General features: G+C 39.9%; 1 protein-coding gene across 1 annotated transcript in view; it reads right to left on the reverse strand.

Annotated features, from left to right (window-relative positions):
- The window catches only part of astn1 (astrotactin 1), a 419,969-nt gene that overhangs the window by 244,398 nt on the left and 154,829 nt on the right, over positions 1–20,742 (reverse strand). Inside the window, exon 13 of the mRNA XM_037788021.1 lies at positions 17,912–18,062. Within this exon, the coding sequence (XP_037643949.1) occupies positions 17,912–18,062 (151 nt within the window). The remainder of the gene's footprint in view (positions 1–17,911; positions 18,063–20,742) is intronic.

A 20,742-nucleotide genomic window follows, 5' to 3' on the forward strand; every position in this document is an offset into this window, starting at 1 on the left:
GCTTTGAAGAGAACGCTATAAGGGCTCCAGTTTCCCTTCGGAAAGGGTTGTCTGACGGCAAAGTATGCCACCAGACTGCATTCACAAAAACAGTAATTTTACCTCGCAGAACACAGGAGTTGCTGGTCTACAACTGCCTCGATTGGTCAATTGACAGCCCGAATTTATACTGTACATGCAGCAGTGTCATCATGCAGAAACCTACGTCAGGTCACATGGGAAACAGTTTTTCGAAGGGCTTGGGAAAATAGCATTTTGACGCTAAAACATACTTCGGCCAAAATGTGAATGTTCGGATTTGAATACATAAGGAACATCACTGGGAAGAACGATATAGAAACCTAGAAAAAACTAAAATAATGGACTCACCCTTTAAGTATTTCTGTATTTTATACAAAGAAAATGCATGACTGCATTAATACTGGACCTCACCAATGTTTGTCAGTCGAGAACCTAAATCATTTAAAGTTGGTTATTATTTTACCATGTTCCTGTTTTTATTCTTAAAGAAATGGGACAGTGTACTGTTGTTAAATGATTGTATTTATATTCCACATATAACTGTCATTTTCAAATCAATGTGCCATAAGCGCTGGGAGATGATTGATCTAATGTATAACTGCTTCGATGTATCTACCTTAGAAATGAAAGACCTATGGACCAGTTCTATATATCTGCAGTGGCACCAGTACAGAATGGGGACACTTGTTGAATGAGTGGTCCCTGGTCCGGCTCCATCGATAAACTGCTATTGATTTTGTCACTCTGTGAGGGGCCATTGTGACAAATGATTTATTACCTGTAATGCAAAGAGCACAAGAGACATTGAATCTCCTAACACATCTGCAGCACGGAGTCTTTAAATCACTGGAACTCAATCAATGCATGTGTGGATATGTGGCGCGGGCTGAGAGGAATTTGTATTGACGGCTCGCTGCAGCGAAGCTTGCCAACAACAGATAGCTCGAGATATTGACTGCCATAATAGGCTTCCGACATGCCGGAATAGTGATAACTCTGGGCCATTTTCCAGCTGTCCGTAGGATGATAATCATTAAGAATATGCGCCTGCCAGAGTCTTTGTCTGTGGATTGTTATCACTTGAGATTTCCACAAATCTGGTCTATAATCCTGGGTAAATCATTGATAATCCTCTGTATAAAACCACTTCCCAAGTGAATAGTCCCCAAATCCTTCAAAACGTTATCTGATTAAAAAAAAACGTCCCCTCGGTTGTTTTATTTGGAATGAGTCTGTGGCCGTGAAAGGTGGAATACTTTTAATGACTCAGCATGACTGACATAATGAGGAAATAATCCAGATTAGCACAAAGGCGTCGGCGCAGGGAGTGAGCGCAGGAGCTTTCTAAAACGTGGGTGATTTATTCACATAACAGAATGTTTAGAATACTTGTGTTTTTTCAGTTATTTTATATCTCGCAGTCTCATCTAAACTTTGAATTTGATGCCTAACAGCATTTTACAACATGAAAAGGTTGAGAACCTCACTGTGAACTTCACTACGATTCAATCCCTCCAGGTTAACAGAAATATGAAGCTTTAAATCATGCCTCCATTTCACACCATTCTACATTATTTAGAGTTCAAAAAGCGTTGTGGGCTTGAAGCAAAAGCAACCTCAGATACAGAATATGAAAAAAAACCTTAAGTACCTGGCACTGAGGGGTTTAATCGTGGTACGTATCAGCAACTTTTCAAACTGACAAGCTTCTGTATGGTTGCTTGCTGCAGGTCAAAGTGTTGTGTTGCACAATTCCAAAGGCTTTGAATGATTGCTGTAGAGGACTGTGTTCAGACAGGTGTACAGTAGCAGAGACCTTCATCGGTCTCAATTGTGGACTTTCAACCTTTCAATCTCAGGGCAGACTTTCACATTATAAAACCTTTGAGCAACTGACAAGGTTCTCAAAGGAAAGAAGGTAAGAGAGTGTGTTCAGGTGCCCATTTTCGAAAGTTATCAGCAGACTGAATGGGTGTTATCAGCGGTTATCGCGATCATTCTAATGCTTTGGACCGGCCAAACTGCACCTACCACGTTGTGGTGTTCGCCACTGCCGTCTAGCGGCAAGTCTACTAACTCCAATCGGAGAATTGAACGCGAACACAGATTATGACGGATTCTTTCGCCCCATAGTCACCAAAGTAAGTATTGGACCCATTTTTCACGAGCCACATATCTTGCAAACATTCGGACACTAAAATGTAATTTTTTCCGACGGTCAAATCAGGAGAAAATTAACTTTGTTCGAGACCTATCTCTGTCTCAGCAACACAGTATCGCAAGATCTGGCAACTAATGTTTGCTAACGCCCTAGCTGACTAATTTTTGCTACCTACCACCTACTAGTAGGTGTAGCAGGCCCTTTCTAAGCCATATATATGAGGCTGATAACCGCTGATAACGCCCATTCAATCGGCTGATAAATTCAAAGCAGGTAGCTCAAGACTGAAGCTGTTTAGAGACTGAACAGATTTCCCTTATTAGATTAAACACAATGAACTACAATGAAAATGACTGTATTGATCAGTATGTCCTAGTTAATCTTGTTAGAATCTGTAGTGAAAATTGCTCGTGTGGCGTTTACAGTATATATCTGCAACTAACTGGAAAGGGCATATTTCATCTCCAAATGATGCACAGGACACTAAATAATGAACATCCACTGACACTAGCAAAAGGGTCTTTGAAGGCAAAGTCATCACCATTCATCTTAGACCATTTAATAACTGGACAGTGAGTGAGAGTACTGTCTGCTCTGCTGTACAAGAAGCTAGCAGTACAAAGCCGGCTCTGGAAAACCCCTTGAACCAACCATGCCTTTTAATCCTGTTTCTTAATGGAGATAAATTCCTGCAGTGCTTTTGAGGCTTAAGGGAATCAGTGCTGTGCCATTGCCAAAAAGCGACAAATCCCTGCGAGAGAAGTCGGATAAGCTATGCATTTTTTTCAAATCTGTCCGATAGGCAGATCGGTGCAGAAATACAATGATTGAGGGACTTGTAATGCAAAGTAATGCATTCACTAGCAAAGTGTTACTCATTCTACAAAGGGTTCTCATCAAGAAACTATAAAAGTTCTTGATTTATTTAACAGAAATAAATAATGCCAATTGTTGTCAAAGTTAACGCTATAATAACGCTTTAACTCAAATTCGTTTTAACGTCACTAATTTCTTTAACGCATTAATGCAATTGATCTTTCAAAGGTTGTAGCGGGTTCAGTTTTAAAGCTAGAGTGAAGAATCCATTGGTACTCACTTGTCATGAAGGAAATAATGCTCTAAACTTCCGCTACATTTTGGCGAGGAAATACTGTCAAGGCCATTTTCAAAGGGGTCCCTTGACTTTGACCTGAAGATATGTGAATGTAAATGGGTTCTATGGGTACCCATGAGTCTCCCCTTTACAGACATGCTCACTTCATGATAATCACATGCAGTTTGGGGTCCTAGTCAAGTCATAGTCAAGTCAGCACACTGACACACTGACAGCTGTTGTTGCCTGTTGGGCTGCAGTTTGCCATGTTATGATTTGAGCATATGTTTTAATGCTAAACGCAGTACCTGTGAGGGTTTGAGGACAATATTTGTCATTGTTTTGTGTTGTTAATTGATTTCCAATAATAAATATATACATACATTTGCATAAAACAAGCATACAGTATATGCCCACTCCCATGTTGATAAGAGTATTAAATACTTCACACATGTCCTTTGAACGTACATTTTGAACAGATGAAAAAATGTATGATTAATTTGCGATCAATCACGATTAACTATGGACTATCCTGCAATTAATCATGAATAAATATTTTAATATATAATAATAATATACAAATAATATATATTTTAAATAAAAAAATATTCAATGTAATATATTTTCAACATATTCTACTTTTATTGTTTATTCATTTTTATTATAGTTTATATATTCTTATCATTTATACATGCATGGTATATTAAAATCCTTCCAATGAATTGTGTCTATGTTTCTTACTTTGTTGACATCTCTCCTGTTTGTGTATTGACAGTGAAAAGGTCATATCAAAAGTATAGCTTCAGGGTTTCAACTGTATAGCACTGCCTTATTATGTTTCCATGCCTGTGCCTGCGGGAATTCAGCTCTGTATGTTGTATTATTTCATTTAGAGACTGGCCTTGCAAGAAAAATGACAGCATTGCTTATTTGTTCCAACGCCTACAGCAACTTATGTTTACGTGGACCTGAAAAGGACCTCTTGTGGCTGAGCGAAAGTCTGTCTTTCAGAAGCAGAGAAGGGAAAGCGGCATGCCGTTGTTAAGGCCTAAGTATGCTTCAAGCAACCTCGGTCACGACTTGTCCTTCAACCGCATCTAAAGGCATGAAGCAAACGTTCTTATTGTCTTTTGCGCTTCTTTGGCTTGCTGAGTGGTACAAATGGGGATACTACGGCAAACACTTATAGTCTCTTAGAAACCATTAGTGGCATTACGCTCGGCCCTGCACTGCAAAAAATTGATGGAAGAACGTGTGATGAATGAAAAAAATACAGCTTGAGAGTTCAAACCCCGGCTACTCTTACACATCCACACATCTGACGTCAGACGTGTGTGGGTGGAGGAGGTTTCAGATTCTGTTCAACTATCAAGCACTGCTCGTCTTTGGGCAGGAGTCGTGTGTCCATGCTGGTCAAAGTATGTGACTTGGACATGGGAGACCGCTGTTTGGATCCCATTTCCTATCAACAGTCAACATTGGTGTGTAGTAGACGACTGCATTGGGACAAATCTTATGGGAGCAGGTGGTTTTAAAGTTTCTGTGAGGAACTTTTAACTGGTTATGAAACAGTCTCAGTGTAATACTGACGCCTGCATACGACCTACATGAGTAAACGAGACCATCAGCAAGAACATTGGCTATAGTTATTCTTGATGCCTGTCGTCGGTGCCGCCACCGGTCCCTGCTGGGAGCGACTCTGCTGGAGGCCAAGGCCGTATCGCTGCAGTAAAATTCTAGGTTTTCTAAATGGACTCTGGTGCTCAGAAACACTACCGTTTTTGTCCACAGGGACCGCCAAAATCAACACAACATTAAAATTCCGCAGATGGGAGTGCATTTAGCATAAAAAATATGCTCAAATCATAACATGGCAAACTGCAGCCCAACAGGCAACAACAGCTGTCAGTGTGTCAGTGTGCTGACTTGACTATGACTTGCCCCCAAACTGCATGTGATTATCATAAAGTTGGCATGTCTGTAAAGGGGAGACTCGTGGGTACCCAGAGAACCCATTTTCATTCACATATCTTGAGGTCAGAGGTCAAGGGACCCCTTTGGAAATAGCCACGCCAGTTTTTCCTCACCAAAATTTAGCGTAAGTTTGTAGTGTTATTTAGCCTCCTTCTCGACAAGCTAGTTGACATGGTTGGTACCAATGGATTCTTTAGGTTTTCTAGTTTCATATGATGCCATTATCTTCACTCTAGCTACCTTTAAACTGACTAAATTAGTGTCATTAGCACATTAACTTTGACAGCCCTAATTTGTATACATACTTATGTTGAATTGTTTGGATATATAACACCTTATAAGTATCGTAAACTACTGTAAAAGAAACTGTCAACCTATGTTGAAATGCTATTTTGATGTAAAAGGGGATGTGATAAATAACCAAATGAAGAATTAGTAAAACAAAAAAAGACTTTTTTAGACATTTGCCTGCTTATTACAGGCTTGTTTTTAAAAAGCTGTATTTTACTGTATGGCCAAGTAGAGCAGTTCTTGTAGCACTTGTATAACCATGTACAGTATATCAAGGCCATGTATAACAAAAAAAGCTTATTGAGTGATACATCAAATAGAGAACCGTGATGATATATTTGGCAGAACTTAAAAGGTTTTTCCGCACTACAGAGAGAGAGAGAGAGAAGCCCACAGGAGTTCACAGAGAAACTTTTCTGAAGAGGTCTGTTAGAGAATCACATTTTGTAGCCTAAAACATTATTCTAAAATTTCCTTTCATGTTTCCAAATAGAGTAAATTGTCTTTAGAGAGTTTTTTTTTTGCACAGGCCAAAGTGTTGAGATAAGCAGTGTGCGTGTCAAAGGTCAGCTTATCCCAGAGCATTCGGCTTCTCATTCTGGTCTCCTGTGGATGTTATGGTGAGTAAGAGGAGTGCAGAAAAGCTTGGACATTAAGTAAGACCTTTCACTTCCTTCACAGCAAAGTGCAAAAAGAACAACAGGGAGAGCGCTCGAGGTCAAATGGACACGCTGCAACTGAAGACCCATTTCATTTACTGAACGCTGGAGTCGAGTCAGTATCACTGAATCTGACACATCTAAAACTTTAATGATCAAAAATCTGTCTTCTTTTGTGTTAGTCACAAAGTATTTCAAAAAGTTATTTATTGAACTTTAAAGACTTAAAGAATGTGTGATTTACCTTTTTCAGACAGAGAAGGTTCCCTGTGTAAATTAGTGGTAAAAACGTTTTAAAAAACTTTTTGCTAAATAAAAAAAAACAGTTACTGTGAGCAGAATTCCTAACAAAAAGGGAGCTACATATTACTTTTAAAAAGACAAGCATTATTTATACTGTGCGGAAAGTGTAGGCTGACGTTTGAGTTTAGGTTTGAAGCTCCGTGAACTAATGAGATGGTTGAAGCTTGTCTGCCGTGTTCCAGGCTGTCTCTTCTTTGGTCTATGAGGAACTAGACTCTTCAACAGGATTATCTGAGGTTACAAAGTCAAAGTCAAATGCAGGTCAGGGATTGCTACATTAGACACATAACAGCTCTGGTGTGCACTGAGAAACAAGTCAGCAGAGGAATCTCACAGCTGCTCAGAGGCGTAAACTCTGGCAACAACTGTAAATATGCTTTTGATAATTTGAATGTTTTAAAACGCTCACAATTGTGCACTTTCGGTTCACCCATTTTACAGTTCAGTAAATGATTGATGCAGAGACATTTCAGCAGAAATTCTCCACTTCGGTTTATTATAGTTCATTTATAGTTTTGTAAAGACATTTTACTACTGAAAAGATACCACAAATCCCACAACACCTCTGGGTAAAAGATATTCCAACATTTACATACAGTATATTTATTCAAATCACATTAAAACTTCAAAATAATGGTAGTATAACCAAACTAAACTGCTGAATTATTAATGTGCTAACCCTACTTAAAAGCATGCTTTGTTTCCGTGATAGGGACCTTATACGTTATGATAAATAATGTTGTATTTCTACATATACTACAAAGAACACTTCACATCTAGCATATTTTTAGGAAAATGTTAACTGTACTTATATAGTACTTATAGTCTTTTTTTTTTTTTAGAGAAAACTTACACAGCAGGTTGTTGTTTTTTTCAGAGTAATACTTACAGTATTCCTGTCAGGCTGCAAACAGCCTCCAGCAATTGGGCAGAGATTGGGCAGGTAAGGTAGGTTTTCAACAGCCTGGTCTCACTCCCAAGGCATCAAATACCAACATATGGGCAGTGGATCTCGGCTTCTTGATACCGTTGCGCTGTTACGCTGTTACGCTGTTACGCTGTTACGCTGTTACGCTGTTACGCTGTTACGCTGCGCTGTTACGTTACATTGTTACGTTACGCTGTTACGTTGCGCTGTTACGTTACGTTGTTACGTTACGCTGTTACGTTACGCTGTTACGTTACGTTGTTACATTGTTACGTTATGCTGTAATGTTTCGCTGTCACGCTACCTTACGTTATTATTTCAACACAAACCATGATCTTTTTTCTAACTTTTAGTTAGGCAACCTTAGGTTTGTTGCCTAAACCTGCCCAATTGTTTCACAGCGTTAACCACGTTGCATTGTGTGTTTCTGCAAGTGTGATACAAATAAAATGAATATAGATTTATATCTGTACCTGAACCATGTTACCCTCACAGTTGCCCTGGCTTCATCTTGATAGAATCTAAAATCAATTGTGTTCCTTTTCGTTAGATACTAACATGTTATTTCAAGTGAAAACTACTTTGTGAATTAAAAAAAAAAGATAAAAGAAATTGTATTCAAAAACTGTCCAATATGTATGAACCCCTACAGTACGTGATCTTCAGCAGATGCTTTTACCAACCCTCGGAGTTTAAACACACTCTCCCATAAATCCAATGACCCGAGGAGAGAAAACATCAGTAGTGACAATCTAATGTGCTCCTATTCCTCTTTAGGGCTGAGGTCTCGCCATATCTCTGCCAGGTATTGACTCCGCTCAACGCTGCTTAGTGTCCCAAAATGTGATCCCAGTCAAGATTGTTTTTTGCTGCCTAAGGGGAGTACGTCAATACAAAGTGGCGAGAGGAACTGCTTCAGCCTGCAGCTCACAGTATGGCGCTGTCCAGAATTATTATTAAAAAAGGCTCCTGCTGTAGCGTTGTATATCACCTGTACTTCAGATTGTGTGATTATTTTTTGTGCAATTCGGACTAGCATCATGCTGATGTGGACTGTGATGAAAGGTGACATGATCTAGTTTGAAATGGCATTACCGAGTGTACCAAGTAGTAGAAATAAACACTTATCGTTTAGATGATGAGTTTCTAAAGATTTTTTACTGAAGAGTACCAACAAGTACTTCTTTTTTTTTTTGTCGTACTCTCTGAATGCAGTACCTGTGATGGTCTCTGGACAATATTTGTCATTGTTTGTGTTGTTAATTGATTTTCAATAATAAATATATACATACATTTGCATAAAGCAAGCATGTTATCAACTCAACTCATACTCTATAAGTATTAAATACTTGACAAATCTCCCTTTAAGGTACATTTTGAACAGATAAAAAATATGTGAATAATTTGCGATTAATAACGATTAACTATGGACAATCATGCGATCAATCGAGATTAAATATTTTAATCAATTGACAGCTCTAGTTTGAATACAAGACTTGGAATCAAACTACCAGAGGCCTCGCTGTACCATCACTACAACAGCGTTAATCATGCGTTCCATACTGTAGTTTGTACACACAACCCTTTCCTTTTCCATAGTATAATTCAATAGAGCACACAAACAACACAAACTGCTGCAAAATGCACTAAACAGCAGCAATGATCCACATGTCTTGTGTACTGCAGGTTTATAAATCAAGCCCCACAAACACTGTATGAGCCATTTGGACGTTGCAAACCTATCTCCTCATTCCATCCCGGTGGCAAATCTGCTCCGTTAACAACATCCTTTCTGTTTTCCACCATTTTGCAGAGGAGAAAAAGTGACAAGACGGAGCTAATTAATCTCACAATCATCCTGTGATTATTATGCTCTCGCTCCCACAGGCGCCGCAGCGCTGCCTCTCCCCAGGTGTGCAATATATCAGCGAGACGAGACGGGATTGGGTCGGTCAGTCAGCGCCGACCGCCGGCATCAGCCCGCTCTCACACGAGGAAAAGATATTAAACGCAGACAGGACAGCTACTGGCAGTAGCGGACTCAGACAAGGTGTTAATTGATTAGGGTGGAATCAGAGAGCTGGGGCCCAGCCAGTTTACCACCCTGATTAGACGGATGAGAGGCTCATTTATAAGCTCGACAGTCACAAGATAATTACTAAAACACACAGTAATGTATGCGGCGGCAGCTGGGAGCGCTGCCTCTACGGTGACGGACAGCACCGTGATGTGTGTGTTATGTATGCGTGGGTGAAGATCGATGACTTGCAATGACGCCGAGAGATGGTCGTTAAATAAATAGCACTACAATGACATGTCTCATTCAAATGCAATACCTATCAATTTAGGAACTGTGGTAAGCTTATTCTTAAAGGATAGGACATCACAATCAATTCAATCAGCAAATATCCAACAAGTATGGCCATCTTCTCACATAACAATCTACATCCCAGTTCTATTAGAAGCTTTCACAACTCCACCTGCTTCTCCCAATCTACATCTCCTTTGTGATTGATAATTGTGTACATTCAGGGCCAGATTCACATAACTAAAAGTGCGGGGGCAAATTTGCGCTGCCAATTCCATTAAATTTGTGCTCTCTATCTGCGTGTAATTACTGTCTGATTTACTGAGGCAGCAGCAGCAGCTGCGTCTGGGGCTGACTTCTAGGTGGATTCGGCAAATGAAGGAGAGCTCAGAAGAATGCAAGTCCACGGCCGGGATGAGATCACCGAGCTTAAAAAAAGATTGGTACGTAGAGATAGTCGCTAAGGAAGTAATAGGGTTTCAAAACATTTACTGAGGCCTCAGTTCAAACTCCACCTAGGAAATGGTGTATAATGCTCAGTAAATTCCAATACAGTCATACATCAAACCGGCACATACTATGCAAAACATCAAGGCCGCCTGCGCCCCCTTTTGGGGGAAAGAAAACTGAAGAATTCCATAGACTTAAATGCAATTTGACGTATGTTTGGATTGTAATTTTGACAAGTTTGTATGCATTCATCTCTTGTTAAACAAACGTTTGTTTTATACACATGTCTAATAATTATTTTGTGACCTTACCGCCATGTCCCTTCAGTCGTCCCCTGTCCAACACAGTGTCCAGATATCTCTTATCCAGACATCTCTACATATTTTACTGAATCCCATTAGGCACAGTTATATCTGTAAATATCCAACGTGTTAACAGCCAACTGTTTGAACTACAGGCAGAGATTTAGTTGGAGAGGACAGTCTGATGCTGCTATAACGTTAATGTATTACTGTATTACTGCAGCCTCCCACTCAAGCTTAAGTTAGCTAGACATGCTAGTCACTGTCACAGCATCATTTAGCCATTTAGCACACTGATAGTGAATATTCACGTATCGTATGTGCCTCAAATGTCAGTGGGAAAGCCTCGGTTAACCCGCTACACAACAGCTTTTCGTCATTTTCTGTCCTGTTACGGCGAGCTTCTTTCCCCCTAAAGGGAGCGCAGCCTCGGCAATGACACCATGCTGGTCTGGTCTATAGCTAGAGAAATCGGAGATCAGCGTTTTTTTGGATTTATTGTTGGTACAACCAACTACACAGCAACTTTTCGGCATAGCGTGTTCACTATTACCGGTTCGTTTAAAGTAGAAGTTTGGAGACATGTTTCAACTTCTTCTGTTACCGTCTAGGATTGTTTTCCCCTTAAAGGGGGCGTGGCTATGCAAGCCTACTCTGGATGACGTATTGCCGGTCTGATATATATGAGCCATTAACCAGAAAATAAAAACCAGGAACAAAAACAGGAGATGAAAATGAGCAATGGAAGGACATAATAAGATGCAATAAAGGAAATGACAAACAGAGAGAGAGATAGCTGCAGTGGGACAGAGCAGCTAGTCCAGCAGAAGCTCCCCAGAAGGGGACGGGACAGCTCTGATTGATGTCTCATTAGGATACCGGAGTAAAGGCAGCCAATTACCAGCCTGTTCATGCAGTTCGTAAAAATGAAGTATAATGAGCCGTTGAGCAGAAAAAAACACGACTCCCGATCCCTTGAGTTTGCTGTTATTCCTGCTCACTTTATAATATCCAGTTTTGTTTTTAGTTGGTTTGTTTTAATAACTTTCTTTAAATTCGGTTTAACTAATCCATTGGATGTCCCTAGATAGAAGGTTTTGTGGCTTTTAAATATGTGTGTGTTTTGCACCCGCTCCACAGGCAGATCATTTCCAGGCAGTACAGCTCCTAAATACCAGACTCACCCAATATTTGCAATTTCATCCCTTAAAGCTGCAGTGCGTAGAAGTGGAGCAAATATTATTAAAAAAAGTTATTTTTATAAAAACGGTCACTATGTCCTGACAGTGCAGGAGACAGGTAATCTGAAAAAAAGCATGTGCGTCTGTGTCTTCCTGTGTCCTCCGGCACTCCCAATGGCATCTGCAAGATTTCACAGACCGGAGGAAAACAACCAATCAGAGCCGAGCTGGAGCAAACTTTCTGATTTTACAGCTAAGCAGTACACTACAAGATGTTTCTGATAACATTTGAGGTGAGAAATAGGCATTACATTAACAGAATATTGATTCATATTTGATCAGTGCTGCCTAGTTTGACCGTTTGATGAGAGTTTGCGAGTGATTGACAGCTGCCGCCGTTGAACAGCCAATAGGAACGCTCTCTCTCTGAAATGACCTGTGATTGGCCAAAGTCTCCCGTCACAGGCTAGATTTTCTAAAGCCATGATGAGGTGCAGAAGCTTGAATTACAATATGCTGAAAGGTTATTATGGAATTTTTGCCCAATGATGACAAAAACATTCTGCCTACTGCTGCTTTAATATATTTTTACACATGTATAAGGTACGAGACGTACTTGCTGACTTCTTGCAAAGTGCACTTCAGATATCAGTCCAACTGACAGACTGGTGAGCCTCACCAGGTGGAAATCATCATAAACAAGACAGAATGCACGGATCCTCCACTTTGTGTTAATGAAGAACATTTGCCTTATTCTAATGTGATCCGAGTGAGCACGTTTAGAACAACAGACCCTTTTAAAGCCGAAGTCATGATTATGTCACGGTGTTAGCTGGGGGAACAAGACTGAATCACTTCAGAGTAGTCAAAATGTTATCTTGCTGTGTTGTTGGGTGCCAGAATCGATACTGCATACATTTGAGTTGACAAACTGTGATTGGAGGCTCTAGCGAGCTCCAATAATCGGTGAAGCGTTTCAGAGATGGAGAAAGAACAAAACAATAAAATGTTGCCAATAGTTTAGCTAAGCCTTCTGCTAACTATAATTAGACGTCAGGGCTGCTGCACCACGGCGGTGAGCTCACCGCCCACGCAGAAGACTCAACTATTAGAGAGATGAGAGAAAATGTTGCTCATAGTTTAGCGTTCTGCTAACCGTAGCCGCGAGTTTTTGGCTGCGGTTAGCAGCAGCTAAACTATTAGTAACATTTTCTCTCCATCTCTGAAACGCTTCACTGTTATTGTAGACTTTCTTCTTGATAAGTCTGTGTTAATACTTTTTTTTCCTCCATTGTTAAAAAACAAGCCAACAAAACTTGACGGCCAGCGTTAGCTAACGTGTTCAGAGAATTATTCCGCACACACAGAAATACAGTAGCCTACATCATCATTGAAAAAATGTCCTGCACATAATTTCATTGAGCTTGCTTTTTCTACAAAACATGTATTTAACAGCTAATCTATTCTGAAACGTGTTTCCCAGTCTCTCTGAAAACCCCTTTAAGCCCTTATCACATCTCCCATCTTGTCTTACATGATGTCCATCTCCGTCTCAATGAGGCTCTACTGAAGTGTGAAATCATAGATTTATTCCTGGGATGAATTCCTTGTTCATTTGTGGTTACAGTGAAGCTCAGTGAACGTTCACAAATGATGGGAAAACAAACATTAAAGTGTAAGCACTGTAAGTAAGTACAGACATTCACTTTGTTCTTTTGTTCCGCAAAATGTTCTTAGAAAAATATCACAGTCTTCTCCGGCATGCTCACAGGGATGGAAATATAACAGGACAATAAATAATAGAAGAGAACACAAAAAGAAAAGTCTCATGACACCTCAAAAGCGTTGGCAAGAAATCTCTTTACTCTTTCTTTTTGGATCCATGCGAGACTAATTTCAGGGAGAAGAAATTGGATTTCTTTTTTTTTTTTTCCTGTACGCTTTTGGCAAGGATTTGCAACAAACTGCAACATAAAGAAGCCGCCTTCTAGATGCTGGTGAATACAAGCTGTTGTTTAAAAGCATCTAGTAATCATCATGTGTACAGGAAGAATATCAATACAAAATATCTGGAGTTTTTTTTAAGCTTTCCGGGAAAAAAAACCCTGAATGTGTTAACTAAGTAACACATATCCAATGCCCAGGAGACTTCAAAGCCCTGGTTAGAAATCTCAACTCTGTCATCTCTTGATACAAGACGGAAATTGGATGGATATTTTGGTCTCCGACATTCCGGTGCAATGTTGATGCAACAGTGGACTCCTATCAGACTGGGTATGAGGCAATTTTAGATAGTGGACAGTATTCGCAGGCTCCAATTCATACCTACTAACAAGTTCTGCTAACAACAGAGATATTTGCGATAGACCAGCCGGTGAATGGCCAGCGCTTTTAGGGCAGCTGTAATGCATTTGTTTGTTACATTTACAAGCCTGCGGAACATAAACAAGGAGCATTTGTTTCCTTCAAAAAGCTCAGATGCTTAATTGCATCAGCAAAGTACCAACGGCTGATATTTAAGAAGCTTCTTTGTACTGTAGCTGTTCAAGATTCTACTTGAAGTAGCAGCAGATTGACGAAAACAAAAATTAGTCTATAAAGAGCCAATCTGCTGGGGCCTGAATGTCACTGTTGACAGTTATGAAGCTGTTTTAGACACATTTAAGTGGGGCTTAAAAGAGAAAATTGCCAATTTATATGTGGATGTCCAATCAGTGTTGATAGTAAATGTAGTCGATTGAAGCAATAAATTCCTCAGTGCATGCTATACTGACTCAGAAATCTGAATTCTCCTGTTGCAAAACCTGTTGTTCTTCCTGCATCCAGTGAAGTATTAGTTGGTGGTAAGGAGAACTACAAACTTTTGCTTGTATTTTTCTGGGTAATCAGCATGGGGCTGTTGTTTTGTCTGGGCGGAAGAACTTAGCTTTCTCTGTCAATATAGCAGGCACTGAGGAATTTATTGCTTCAATGGACTAGATTTATCATCAACACCCGAATGCTCCCTTTAAAGGATGCAAATGTTTGTGAGACCGTCTGGTCCACCACTTTGTTCCAGACTAAAATACAATATCTCAGCAACTATTAGACTGATTGCCATGACATTTGGTACAGACTTCCATGGTCACCAGAGAATCAATGCTAATGACTGACTGTTCATCTAGCATCCAGCATCAGGTCAATTGGTCCAATACTTTGATTTATGAAGAAATATCCACAAAAGTAATGACATTTCCATCAGCCTCTGTTGGATTGTGTGTTTGGTGCTAATTAGCAAACGCTGGCATGCTAACACATTAAACTGAGATGGTAACCATGGCAAAATTACCGACTACAAATTTGATTTGTTAACATGGTTATTGTGAGCGTTTTGCTATGCAGACGTTAGCATTTAGCTCAAAGCATTGCTGTGCATAAGTACAGTACAGCCTCACTGAACCATGATATGGCTGTAGACTCTTATACTGCATGTTCAACTTTGCACATTGTCTGATAAACGGAGAATGGAAGTAATTAATTAATGGTGAGTGAAAGTAATTAATTCCAGAGAGTGTGAATCAGAGAGAATGACTGATAGAAATGGACTAGTTGCCCTATGTGGCCGTTGGATCCACTGGCCATCAAATCAATCAGGGATAAATTGGATTTTTTCTAAACGCTGCATTAAAACTGGGCCATCCTGGAAGTGGGAGGTGGATGAGAGGAGCCCTGTCATAAACAAATTATATTGGCTACATTTAGATAAAAGAAACTTTTTTTCCACATCGGAAACGTTAATGGTTTATACTCGTGATGTTAATGATGATCATGATGACGTGCTTTTCAACTGATTCCCTCTAAAATGTATCATTACCAGGGGGATTTGTCACTCATGATCACACAAATACTCAAAAAATCATCTCACCCATTTCACTAATAACCAGGATTGGAAAAGCAAGCTATGCGAAATTAGCTTCACATTTTGCTCACAATAACTGTCTGCATCCACTCTATCAATCACCTTAAGGTGGTTCAACTTAAAAACAAGTTCTCCTGCTGCTCAGGTCAAATAATTAGTTCAAACTCATCCTATGAGTTTTGAAAATGTAAAACTATCAGAGTTTAGTTAACTGAACTTGAGAAAACAAGTTAAATATAGTAAAGATATTAAGTTGAATCAACAACTGTTCTGTCACATTGGCGAGCGTTACAGACACATTTCCTTTACATTTACATTTTCTCAGTTTGAAGGGTGAGATCTTATTATAAATGAGGAGCCGTTGAAGCTGTTGATAAGCTGTTGAAGCCACTTCCTTATTGAATTAGTACAAAGACAAAATGCAAGGATGTTCCCACTGACTTTGTTAAATTTGTGTAGTTTGGTAGGGACTGAATTCAATATTCCTTTTTCATCATGATTAGCACTGTTAGTCATTGTACTACATCATCATGAAAAGAAACAACCATGACTTATCTTAAAGGAATAGTTCAGGTGTTTTGAAGTGGGGTTGTGTGAAGTACTTATCCATAGTCAGTGTTTTATCTACAGTAGATGGAGGTCAGCACGCCCCCAGCTTGGAGAAACAGGTTTCAGTGGAGTCTGGTTGCTTTGGCGAGATCATAGATAACAGCTTCAGTTCCCCGTCAGAAACATAGACTGTATAGCTGTCTCACAGCAAGATAAACCGGCAAACATATTCTAAATATAGCGTACACTTAAACCAATATTGATTTTTTTAGGTGGGCCTTTCTTTTAGGTGGCTAAAATACGTTTTGCAGCAGTACATTACTTTGGTTCTGTGCGTTAACTCCTGTCTGTTTATCCAAACTGGGGTGTGCCGACCGTCATCTACTGTAGGTAACACACCGACTAAAAGTACCTCATACAACCCCACTTCAAAACACCCAAACTATCCCTTTAACATGCGCTAAAGACAAACAGCAAGTTTCCATCACGTATGTTTTCTTCGAACTATAAGAAAAGGTGGATTTTTACTGTCAAAGAATGCATACTGGTAAGTCTGCTACTATGCTGATCATGTTTCTTTAGAAACTTAATTTAATGAGTTGAGCCGACTCTCAGTAGTTCTTTCATTCAACTCATCATTTCAAGTCGAAAGGCTTGAAGACAACTAAAAAATAAAAAAAAAGTTGAATTAACTTGAAATTAATAAAACATATTTACCCTGAGTTAATGAGAAAAGATATTTTTTTCCTTTATGATGTTTGACAGTGTACAGAATACTCATTTTTAGCCCCCAGCCTTAAGACTTTGTGATTAAAGTCAGATGATGATGAAAGAGAAAGGAGAAACCACTAATTGCACCACATGTGTTTTTGCATTCTGTCAGAGTAACATTTACATCCTCCGCGCTAATGTTTACCATACCACCTACATGTATAATTGCTTGGAAATACATGCGTATGCTCTAATCTATAAATGAAACATTTTCCCGTTAAAAACATCTCACAAGCTGTTTCCCTCTCCTTGAGGTGCATTATGGGAGATAGGATGAAGCATACTGGATTGCATAAATAGCATCTCCCCAGCCCACCTGAAAAGGCTCAACTCAAGTGCGTCAAAGTACTTGAAAAGAAATTAAATTGTTAGGGGTTTGTGCATTGACGGCTTATCAATAGAAAAAGGGGAGGATTTAGGAGAAGCAAAAGACTAGCAGACGGCGCTAAGATTCTGCAAATAACGAGAACGGTGTTGCTGGAGTCCCCGACAGATGGAGACGAAAACAAACCTGGCTGCAACACTTCCTGGTTGCTAAGCACCACCTGGAGGTAATGAATGTGTTGTCGGCCTAAGAGGCGTATGAGACGAGAGGCGAAGTCAAACTGTCCACTCAGACACATTACTGAGTGCAGGTCTGCTGCTTGTCCTTGATATGGGTCATCTTGGCCCGCAGATACGCTCATGAATATTTATACAGGCAGATGGACTTAAACACTGATGGCCAAAACAGAATATTCCTTCAACATTAGAATATGAACTGATAGTGAAGAGGCCATATAAGTGGGCATCGGATCAAAAAAATCCCTAAGGCTTGGATCTGCCTGAGTGTTGGAGGTAAAGGCTTTCAGTGTCTCGAATTGTATCAATCATGAAAGGAGCTGTACGGATTATAGTGTATACTGTAGAGCACTTTGAATTTGATTTACATGGACATTCAAGGGAAAGGTCATGTTCTGCTGCTGTAGCTAATGTATGGCAGCTTCCAGCCAGAGGTTTTATAAAAGAGAGAGATGACTCACCACGCATCCGGTGGAGTCCAGTTTTCGGTCAGATATGCAGCGGAAGTTGCGGCTGCAGCCTCCGTTGTCTTTGGTGCAGTCTCTGACGGGCCCGAACGAGTCCAGGAGAACCTCCAGAGAGTCAAAGGATGAACTGATCATCAGCTCCTCTCTGTTAAAGCAGAAATGAGAGACAAAAAAGAGTTGATTAGTTGTGTGTTATGAGGACTGATTTGAGTTTTGAGCATACAAAGCGCCATTTATTGAGGTTTGCTGGGTAGATGAGAGACGAGAGAAATATTACACCTATAACCACATCCAGCAATTATGTCGTGGTGAACTGACACACCGTGGAGTACACTTCTACATCACTGCAGCAAGATGAGAAGTTAAACCCCTGGAGATCAACACAACCAAGATATCCAGCTGATGTTAAAGCTAGGGTTGGTAATCTTCTTCAAAAACATGTTTTTTTAATATTTGTTTCATTTTCGCATTTCATTCGGCCTGCCCGTACGCACTCTGTTCATGCACTCAATGTGCGTCATCTTCCACAAGCTGCTAGCTTGACAGCTGCGAGGGCTAACGATAGCCACGTTTGTTGTTTACATTCATAATGGACATTTTGGTACATCTCCTTTGATGGGTGATAAAAGTTAAACCTGTAACAGTTTGGACGGATGTATGAAGGCAAACAATTAATGTAAGCACAGTAATAAAACACAGTTCACCTGTTTAGTTTTGCTCAATTCCTGGATGCATTATGATTGTTTTTTTTATCCTATAGACACTCAACAATTGAGCCCAGATAGCCTAATATTGCCGTTTGGCTTCCGACTTCACCAAACATATAAAAAAAAAAGGTCTGTCATAAGGCATTTATTAGTTTTTGACTCTGGGAAAGTGGAAAAACAGTTAAATTCCCCCAAACTCCTGTATCTCTGAACCCTCCCTTTAACCAAATCACACACATTTAGGCTATTCTATGTGATCTTCTTTTGATAACTAATGTAATATATTTTCACTTAAATTCACTGAGCCTCCCCTGAAACTGTATGAAGTCCCCTCTGGGAGGCCCGCCTCCCACTTTGAAAACCTCTGAATTAGCATACTTCATAGTATATGATGCAATAGATAAAAAAAACATCCACTCATTGAGATCTAATACCTTGGCGCTGCTTTACTAAAATTCTGATATTAGTAAAGACAGTAGAAGTGCCAAGTGGAAGGAAGGATTTGAAAAAAATACTGTGATTTTCTGCAGAATTGTTCCTTTATACCACACACACAGTGTGTCAGCTATAAGTTATATCACCTTCAAACAAGCTAATGATTCTGAGTGAAATCCAGTATTCAATTAGTAATGCCTCACTGTCAGCAATATGTAATTTGCTTTCATTAAAGTTGATTAAGATATTCCATTTCTTTAGATCATGTTTCATGTGTCTGGGGGAAAAGTGTCAAAGTGCTGCTTAGAAAGACTTTCTGAGACGCCCTGCTCTCTATTTCACTTAATGACGAGATGGAGTGAATTACAAATACCTGCAAGTTTAATTCATTCTGAGTAATCATCATGAGAAAAGCTAGGACTTTCCGCAGCACAATTGCTATGCAAACTAGTAGACTTCCGAGATAAAACGCACCATAAAACCATTGCTCTAACCTCGCTCCAAGTAGTCACTTTGTGTTGCTGTGATTTTCGTTGTTCCCCGTAAACCTCTTGCAAGGTCACTAAGCAGATCATCCAACAGGAGGGCGACAGTATAAGTGTTTGGGATCGGTGGAGATTAAGAACAAAGCACAGAAGACCTCAGTGTTTTCTTACAGAATCTAAATCACAGTTATTTCTGCGGAGGAATAGTGCTGCACATGATAAACAACAACTGTAATAGCATTGCCGTGAACCTTGTCTTGGTAAGGAAATTGATGACCTCTCAGGCACTCACAATTTTATTCCTCCCAACTTCCCGTTCTCCTCTGCTTTCCCCACAGTGAGTTCCCTTCCCTTTCACAATCAGCTTGATGTTATCTTACAAACCAATTCTTCTTCCATAATTGCCCATTGTTTTGTTGTCATTTATTCAGAAGGGACCTATTGAACAGAGCCTCGGCAGATGATGAAACTCACGGCAAGTGTGAATGCTAAATTATTTGGGAACTGCAATTACAGTCAAGGCACATCCAACGATCGTGTGCAACACAATATTACCAATAAATATCACACAGAGAAAAAAAAAAAGCCACGTTCGGTGACTCTTTGGTGAAGCTATTACAACATTGATTACGGAAAATATAAAAAATACGGAAGTGCTGGAAAGATAGGTCATCATACTGGCCATTTGCTGTTGTTAGACGCTTACCAAAATATCTTAGGTTTTAAGGGTGGTACTAAAGGAAAAACAGCCCGTTCTCATTCCGGCGTTAAATACAGAGGTTTTGTTGCGGCCATTGGCGTTCAGTATCACCGCACACGGCACACTTTGTCGCCGGTATGAAACGCATTGGGCGTTCCATTATCTATAATGTAAACCCATTCACAGCAGCAGTAAAAGCTCCAAGAAGGTTTGCCGCGAGTGAAGTGACGTAGTTGGAAGAGCAAAAGAGACACAGGAGGAGGAGGTGGCAGAAGGGGAGGTGGATGGGTCCAACAAACATAAAGCTTTCATCCAGGAGACTGCTGTTCGTGTCTCATGCGTCACGGTACAATCAGCTGTTCGTTCATGTTCTGTGTTCACAACGTTTAGTGTAATTCCACTGTGCAAGCGTAGTTTTAAGCCCAATCGTGTATTTGTTTCCTAAACCTAACTATAGTAGTTTTAATGCCGAAAATAAAGTGCCGCCAAGGGGCGTGG

This window comes from Sebastes umbrosus, chromosome 12 (assembly GCF_015220745.1).
Source record: "Sebastes umbrosus isolate fSebUmb1 chromosome 12, fSebUmb1.pri, whole genome shotgun sequence".
In the NCBI taxonomy this organism is placed as follows: Eukaryota; Metazoa; Chordata; class Actinopteri; order Perciformes; family Sebastidae; genus Sebastes; species Sebastes umbrosus.